At 49.6% G+C, this 8,992-nt stretch overlaps 1 protein-coding gene across 1 annotated transcript in view; it reads right to left on the reverse strand.

Moving 5' to 3' along the window:
* The window catches only part of Ca9 (carbonic anhydrase IX), a 6,487-nt gene extending 4,957 nt beyond the window's left edge, over positions 1-1,530 (reverse strand). The window contains exons 1-2 of the mRNA XM_005401177.2: positions 654-1,530; positions 3-32 (exon numbers count right to left, since the gene is read on the reverse strand). Of these exons, the coding sequence (XP_005401234.1) occupies positions 3-32; positions 654-1,065 (442 nt within the window). The 5' untranslated portion in view covers positions 1,066-1,530. The remainder of the gene's footprint in view (positions 1-2; positions 33-653) is intronic.
* Positions 1,531-8,992: the final 7,462 nt, after the last annotated feature.

Here is an 8,992-nt window from a genome sequence, read left to right on the forward strand (position 1 = left end):
ACCTCCGTAGCGCCAGTGCTCGCGCGCGGCCCCTGCGGAGGGAGAGGGCGTCGGTCCGGGCGGGAGTGGGGGCGCCCCGGCTTGCGAGTGGTGCTGCCCCGGAGCCGCCCCGCGCCTCTGCCCTTCCCGGTGGCCGCCTTCGCCCCAGGCTGCCCGGCTGCGGCCGGAGAGGGTCCCCGGCCTGCCCGCCCGCCTCGGCTCGCTCTCCGCCCCGCAGCCTGCCGACGGGGTCTCTGCGGCTCCCCCCACTCCGCCCCTCGGTCTCTCTCTCTCTCTCTCTGTGTCTCTCTGTCTCTCTGTCTCTGTCCCTCTGTCTCTCTGTGTGTGTGTGTGTGTGTGTGTCTCTCTCTCTCTCTCTCTCTGGCTGTCTGTCTCTCTGTCTCTGTCTGTCTCTCTCTCTCTCCCCGCAGTCCTCATCTCTTCTCTCCCGCCTGCCCCTTTCCCATCTCTTCTAGTTGTCCCCCTCCTTTTTCCTTCTCGCATCTGTCTCCTGTCTCTGAAGGGCGGGAAGGATCTAATGGCTTGGGGCGCCTGGAAGGGCCGCTGTTAGAGTACTGTACGTGTTCCTTCCCTGAAGGACTGCCTGGGCAGGGCTGTGGGAGCCGAGGCCTGGACTTACTGGAGCCTAGATTTGGGAGGTGATGATCACTTACCTTTTTTGTCCCCGTGGCCATTATTCTGATGGCCTTGGGTTCCCTCCGGAGTGGCGACAGTGGGTAGATCCTCCAACTTCAGGGGGTCCTCCTCCTGCTCTCCTGGCTTAGCGTGAACTTGAGGTGGACCCTCCCCGTGTGGATCCACCCCTCCAGGTGGATCTTCTTCACGGGGCCGGTCCGCCTCACCCAGTGGATCACTTTCCCCGGATGAATCTCCTTCCATGGAGGGGTCCCCCTGCATCCAGGACAGGTTCTGGGGATGGGAAGGCACCAGCAGCAGCAGCAGCAGCAGCAGTTGCACAGCAGGGGCTGAAATCAGCAGAGGGAGCCAAGGGCTGGGGCCCAGGGAAGCCATGTGGTTGACTGGGGTGTCCCAAGACACGGTGTGTACGGGCTGTACGTGCAGCATCAGAAACAGGAGCCGGGTGGGGAGGAGCAAGCCTTGAGGGGAGCCGCCTGACTCAGAGTGCCCTTTTGTAGAGGTGGAACCAAAGTCCCGCTGGTGTGCCTGGCCCTGTGCCCCCTCCCCGAAAGCCTGGGTGGGGGGAGTTGAGGCAGGTGTGTGCTCAGGCGGAAGGTTATCAGGGTTACCCAAGGCACTACCTGGCACTGCATAGGCTCTCCCTGGCACCACCCAGCTGCTTGCCAGCCAGCTTCAGCAAACACTGGCCTGCTTCCCAGTTCCAGGCAAGGAAGGGGAAAGACGGGAGCGCTGGGGCAGAGTGTCGCTGGCAGAGTGGCAAGGCACCCCCTGCACATATCCCTCGCTCAGCCGGGGAGCAGGTAAAGGGGCCGGGCAAGCTGCTCGGAGGAGCCGGTAGGTGAGCAGGTGGAAGGATAGGTGATGGAGAGGAGGCAAATTTGAGCAAGAACAGAAAGCTGAGAGTAGGTATCAGAGAGACTCTGATGGATTTAAATTAAATTTAAGTTTTAATTTATGTTTTATGATTTAAACTAAATTCATCTTTTTACTCCCCTGCTCAAAAACCTCTTCAGTGGGTCTCCACTGCTTACCAAAATTTGTCCACCTTTTCCTTTCCATTTCCAGGTCCCCAAAACCTTACCCAAAGCTGGGTGTGATGGGGCCACATATAATCCCAGGACTTGGAAGGCTGTGTGAGGTAGGAAGATTCTGAGTTTGAGAAGAGCCTAGCATTGTCTTTTAAAAAAAAAAAAAAAGCAATAAACCCTTATCCAAGAGACCTTTCCATTTTGTCTTCTCCCTCATACTCTGGTCCAATCAAATCTTCTTTTTTTTTTTAGACAGGGTCTCTCTATGTAGCCCAGGCTGGCCTTGAACTCACAATAATCTCCTGCCTCAGCCTCCAGTCCTGGGACTACAGGTGTGTGCCACCACATCAGCTAAACCATTCCTTTTTTTTTTTTTTTTTTTTTTTTTGTTTGTTTGTTTGTACTGGGAATCAAACTCGGGACCTTGTGCTTGCCAGGCAAGTGCTGTGCTGCTGAGCTATATCCCCGGCCCTAAACCATTCCTTTTTATAAACTTTTTTGGCTTTTCTTAGTGGTGCTAGTGATCAAACCCAGGGCCTTATTCATTCTAGGCAAGTGCTCTACCACCAAGCTACACCCCTAATCACAAGCCATTTTTTCTCCAAACTTTTCATCACCTTTGCTAATCTAGTTCTTTGCTTGGAATACCATCCATTCTTGCATTCAGTATTTGTTTAGCACCTGTTGTATGTCAGGCCAGGCCTGAGGGTATGGAAATGAACAGGACAGTCCCTGCCTAAGGAGGGACTCACTCATGGTCCATTGAGTGAGACAAATGCTATCAAAATATGTTTAGGGGAGGGAGAGTAATTCTGACTCAAGTTATTACAGAATTAGGCAAAATTTGATCAGAACTCTGAGGATAAAGTAGTGGCCCAATTGGTAAAAACAATGAGAATGGTATTCTGGGAAGGAGAAACATCAAATATTTTGAGCAGGAGAGTGACAGGATCTGGTTTTCATATTCGGTCATATTTAGGACTCACAAGAGCATGGCTTGGCGGGCTGACTAGATGAGGAGGTGAGGTAAATGAGTGAGAAGATGCCCAGCATGGGCTAGGAGGTCCCAGTCCACCCAGGGAGCAAACAGTCAGCTGCAGCCTCCAGCCCTCCAGATACCACTCTAGGCTCTAGGGATGCAGCATGTAGTAGAGAACTCCCCTGTTCTGGAGCTCACATTCTAAAAAGGCCCCAGTGGCTTTGACAGGCCACAAGAGAATAGGGCCATTTCATGTCTGTACTTAGGGACGTCGAGCACGCACTTGGCAGTGTGCTGTGTTGGAGTACTGAAATGCTTCTAATGCTGCTGGTATACGGCCAGAGTCTCTAGCTAGCTCTTCCCTGGGGACTCTGTAGGCCTCATGACCCCTGACCTAAAGCGGTCCTACCTGCAACAGAAGGGGCCAGGACCCCACTCAAGTGCCTCAGCCAACCTCCCCTCTGATAGATCAGGGCTTGTGTACCCACGATGGTATTAAATAGTTCCACTTTCTGCCTTGTATAAGTGCCTCCCCCTCTTCTTTTTTTTTTGGTACCAGGAATTGCACTCAGGACCTTGTGCTTTCCAGGCAGGCGCTATGCCGCTTAGCTGTATCCTGGCCTGTTCCCCCTTCTATTCTTTTTTTGTTTTTTTTTTTTTTTGTTTTTGTTTTTCTCTGGTACCGGGAACGGAACTCACGACCTTGCGCTTGCCAGGCAGGTGCTTTGCCGCTGAGCTAAATCCCCAGCCCCGCCCCCTTCTATTCTTAAGACTCAGCTCACATGCCATCTCTTCCAGGAAGACTTTTTTTTTTTTTGGTTTTTTGACATAGAGTCTCACTGTGTGGTTCAGACTGGCCTTGAACTCACTGTGTAGCCCAGGCTGACCTCGAACTCACAGCAGCCCTCCTGCCTTAGCCTCCCCAGTGCTGGGTTTATAGGCATGCACAACAATGCTGAGCTTCAGGAAGGCTTTCTAACAAGGCTTCTACACCAGTCCAGAGAGCTCAACGGTGTCTCTGAGCTACCACTGTTCTTTGGTTGCCCTTGATGATAAACTTGCCCACCATCTAACTCACGTTAGGGAGATTTATGACATTTTTATCTGCCCTAATAGCCTTGAGCTCCATAAGGGCAGGGTCCAGGGTTTGACTGAGTCAGCCTTTTATTCAGCAGCCATTATAGGACATTTCCTCTCTGCAGACCTCTTTGCCAAACACTTGAGAAATACAGAATTGACTAGGACATCTTTCCTGGGCTCAGGGAACTCATATCAATGTGTCAAACTACAACTGTCCTAGGAGCATGACATTGGGGTATTTTGGGGGGAAAGGGTCTCACTAAGTTACTGAGAGCCCAGGCTGGGTTCAGACTTGCAATTCTCCTGCCTCTGCCACCCAAAGTGCTGGGATTTTAGGCATGTGTCACCATACCTAGTATGACATCAAACTTTTATGCCATTCTGAATTCCTGCCCTGTCTGAGTGACTGTCATGTTGTAGCACAAAATGTGTATGGGTGAGTAACAGCTGTTCTCCAAGTGATCAGTTTAGGAGGTAATAAGTTAGATTGAAGGTTGCCTCTTGGGGTAGGATGTAGTCAGTGGTAGAGCACATGCCTAGCATGCACAAGTCTCCAAATTCAATCGCAAGCAAAACACACACACACTTTTAAAGATGGACTAATAACAATTTGCATAAAGACACACACGCACAATTCTAGGTTGCCTTTCTTATTCCAAATTCAGAGCCATCCATGGCAGTCAGATCCAGCAAACACTCTGGTTCATTTCTCTGTGTTTATTTTTTGAGATAGGGTTCTCCTATGTAGTTCAGGCTGTCCTTGAACTCACTGTGTAGCCCAGGCTGGCCTCAAGCCCCCTGCAGTTCTCTTAATTCAGCCTCCCAAGTGCCAGGATTACTGGTGTGTGATGCCATGCCCAGGTCAGCATGTACTCTGCATAGTCAGCTGTGTTGTCAGCCAGCACCTTGCCCGGACCCTGACACATGGAGGCACGCGGGCCTGTGCAAGACAGAATGCATCTTCATCACGGAGGCACAACACCCACAACTTAAGGGAGGACAGCTGTATTTTCACCCAGGTTTCAGTGCATATTCAGCTAGCTATAAGGCAGAACAGGGTGGCAGAGGAGCCTGGCAGAGGACAGCTGCTCACAGCATGGTGGGCAGGAAGCAGTGTCAAGGGAGGAGCTGAGAAGGGGGATGTAACCTTCCGGGTCACACCCGCAGTGACCACCTCTCCTGAGCAGCTCCTCCTCCTAACAGCAGGTCGGTTATTATGCCCTTATAACCAGTCACCTTCCAAAGGTCCCACCTATGATTGCAGGCAGGGTTAAGGGGACGTCTAGATATGAACCATAACATTGTGCCCCTGGCCAACAAAAGACTCCGGCACATCTCTTTATGTAAATTGTTATTAGTCCATTTTTAAGCTCTAAGTTTGCCAAAGGCCTAACAGTTCCAGCCTTGCTCAAAAGTCCAAGTCCCACATCTTATCACAGCCTGAAAGCAAACGCTTGGCCATGAACCCCTGTAAAAAGCAAAAGAAGGTTAAATACTTCCAACGTACTATGACAAAGAGTAAATACTCCCATTCCAATAGGGGGGTAGAAATCAATGAAGATAACCATACACAATGTATTAATTATTGTTATTCTCCTATTAGCCTGTTTTGAAACTGTTTTATTTTTATTTTTTCCCTTTAAAATAAAATTTTAAAAAACTAAAAATAAATAAAAAAAAGAGAAAGAAGTCAATGGGACTAAAGCAAGACCAAAACCTGGCAAACAGTCAGTGCTGTAGTTCCATGTCCGGCACCCAGGGCCAGCTGTGGCAATGAGATGTGAGTGCACAGGGCTGGGTGCTGCCCCTCGGGCACTGCCTGTGGTTGTAGCCCTCGTGGCTTCTCTCTAGCAGGTTTCCTCAGATGTTCCACATTCCTCGATTCTCCAACTTCATGGGGGCTCCACTGCACTTTTTTTTGGGGGGTGTCTTTTTTTGAGATGGGGTCTCACTATGCAGTTCAGGCTAGTCTTGAACTCATTTTGTAGCCCAGGCTGGCCTTGCAACGATTCTCCTGCCTCAGCCTCCCGAGTGCTGGGATTACAGGCGTGCACCACCATGCCTGGCTCCACTGCACTTTTGGCTTCACTCTTACAGCTTCCGCCTATAAGCTGGATGTCGCTCTGTCAGTGGTAGCTCACTAATTCTCCAAATGTCTTCCTTACAGCTCTGTTTCTTCCTTAGCTCTCTGTGTGGCCAGTTCTCTTGTCTGGGTGATGTGCACGCTAATCCCGGGTCATGCCTTCACAGATGGGAGTCTGCCAAACGCTAAAACACTCTTCAGCCCCCAGAGTTCTGTGTCTGGAGTCCCCTCTGGTTAGGACAGTGTGTACTCACGACTAACCAACCAGTGCACCTGCTGTAGGACCTCTCCGCGGTTGTGTAAAGCTACATCTTTGGCCATTATGGTCTCTGCCTTCGAGCACTGAGGAACATGTTGCTAAAACATGTTTCTGACTAGCCTAGGGTTGCAGAGAAGGAAGCTGTTCATTGGTGGGGTAGAAGGAGAAAATCCCCTTCTCTCTAGCCATGGATTAGGAATAAAGACAGATAGAGTCCTTCTGGTATCTTGAGGCAGACTTATAGTCTGGGCCCACTGCAACATCTGCATCAGTAGTTTCCTAGTGCTGCCATAGCAAAGTACCACAAACTAACGACCTTAAAACAACAGAAATAGAGCCAGGTGTGGTGTCACAAGTCTGTAATCCAGCACTTGGGAGGCTGAGGCAGGAGGATCACTGTGAGTTCAAGGTCAGCTGAAAAACTACACAGTGAGACTATCTCAAAAAACAAAAACAAAAAAAAACCAGAAATGTATTCTCTTACATTTCTAGAAACCAGAAGTCTGAAATAAAGCTGTGGGCAGGGCCAGGCTGCATTTTAGGGAAAATCTTAAAATCCATTTTAAGGAAAAATCTTAAAAAATCTTACCTCTCCAGTGGCTCCTTTGCTATGGCTGCATGACAGTAATGTCCGCCTCCTGCACATGGCCTTTTCCTCTCTCTATCTCTCCATAGGTGTCTTTTTTTTTTTTTAAGACAGGGTCTTGCTATGTACTTCAGGCTGGCCTCAAATCTGTGGTGATCCTCCTGCCTCAGCCTCCTGAGTGCTGGGATTACAGGTGTGCACCAACATGCCCAGCTCCATGGGGTATCTCTTACATTTGTCACTGGATTTAAGGCCCACTGAGATAATCCAAGATCTCATATCAAGACCCTTCATTACATCTGCAAAGACCCTTCCCCACCTCGTCTTCCACCCATCAGCAGGCTCTGGGGGCTTGGGTGTGGGCATGGACGTGTCTTATGGGGACACCACTTAGCGCATTAACACCATGACAAAGCTGAAATGGATACACAGGATGCCTTCATGCCCGGAATGTTCTCAGTGCATCTTCTCAGCTTTGCCCTGTTCTTCCTCCAGAATTGGGCAGACCCAGCCGCACCCCCACCCCACCACCTGAGCTGTAGTCCCCACTTCTCTTCCTCCCAGTCAAACACACACACCTGTCAACAGTGGCGCCAGGCATTGTGCTCTATTCCCATCTCCTGGGCTCACGGTGCTACTGATTACCACGGGGCTGCCCTCTTCCTTACCTGAGCTCTTAGTGTCGACTGTCTCTCAATTTTTGAGACGTTATTAACCAGTTCTTTTGGGACCTTAAGCTAAGACATGGTCTGTCCAAACTCTCCTTCCTCCTCCCTGGTCTAAGCCAGAATTTTTCCATTCTCAGAATTCTTAGAATGTCAGAGCTGGAGGGGAGCTCAAAACCCTGACAATCCCTTGGTTCTTGGCTTGGAGCCTGAATTCCTGAGCCCAAAATGCTCAGAATGGGGTCTAAAGTTCCTCTCTTACATTTTGTTTCTTACTGTAAAATACATTTCCTAGTTACAAAATAATGCATGATTAATGCAGAATTCTCGGGAAAGGTGAAGAAAAGTTTGAGGGAATTTAAAAAGTTACCCTGCTTGTTCCTATCTTTCACCTCAGTGATGCACCACTTTGCACATACTTGTTTAATTATCTTCGGTCTCATTACTCAGAGATGAAAACCACAATTTACTTTTGATTGTTTAGTCCTTCAACCTCTCATATATTTTTATACAAAAGACATCATATTACACATACATCTTTTAGCTTGCTTTTTTTCTGAGTAATATAATTTGTGTGTTTTCCTGTGTCAATAGCTTTTGGTGATGGTGCTAGGGTGTTACTGGAGATTGGACCCAGGGCCTTCATAGTGAACTATGCCTCCCCCCCATTTTTTTAGACAGAGTCTTGCAAAGTTGTCCAGGTTGTTCTCGAACTTGTGATTCTCCTGCCTCAATCTCTCAGAGTGCTGGGATTTCAGGAGGGCACTGCCACACCCGGCTTGGTGTTTTTTTAAAAATTAGCTGGGCATGGTGGTGCACGCCTGTAATCCCAGCAGTCAGGAGGCTGAGGCAGGCAGATCATTTCACGTTTGAGACCAGCCTGGGCTACAGAGTGAGCTCAAGGCCAGCGTGAATTGCACAGCGAGACCCTGTCTCAAAAAGACAAGTATATGTATATATAATTACATTATTTTTCACATTTTTACATTATTTCTTCCAATGTCTATTTTTTTGCTTACCAGTTCCTTAGCACTAGACATTTAGATGATTTCCAGTTTTCTGTTGTAAACAACACTGTGCTAGGTATCTTGGTACATGTATTTCTCCATGTAACCACTCAGGGTGCTATCTTAGAACTGCCAGGTCTAAAACATAGGCACATTTGAAGATTTCTAACACAGTAGCAAAACGGCACTGCCAATTTACCTTCCAGGGCTAATTCCATTTTTTCAAAAGGCCTAAGTTTAAACAAATCTGGTGTATTGTATTTTTGACAAGGCTGCACAAACCAGTGAACTCAAAGCTTTCGCTCTGGGCCAGAATTACAGCAGGTCCAAACTACTATGGTAGTTACTGACCCTGCCCGAAGCCGTCAGGGTTGGCACCCTCTGAAACGAAAAAGAGCAGCCGCTCGAAAACTATACTTTCGCCCAGGGCCCAGAAGCTTCCTAAGCCCTCGGGGTCCGGGGTGGTCCCAGGGCAGAATGTGCGCCCCCATAATGGCCCGGTCCCTCCTCTGCAGATAGGGCGCTAAGGCTCTGCCCGCAGCTGTACCTCCCCAGTCTGGACCCCCGGGCCCTGGCTGCGTCCCAACCTAGCGCGGCTCAGAGGCGAGCCAGACGCCCGCGCGCGCCACCCCGCGCCCACAGCGCCGCCCTCGCGGTGGGGCGCCC

The sequence above is a fragment of the Chinchilla lanigera genome, unplaced genomic scaffold (assembly GCF_000276665.1).
Source record: "Chinchilla lanigera isolate Chin_1 unplaced genomic scaffold, ChiLan1.0 scaffold00071, whole genome shotgun sequence".
NCBI classification, from domain to species: Eukaryota; Metazoa; Chordata; class Mammalia; order Rodentia; family Chinchillidae; genus Chinchilla; species Chinchilla lanigera.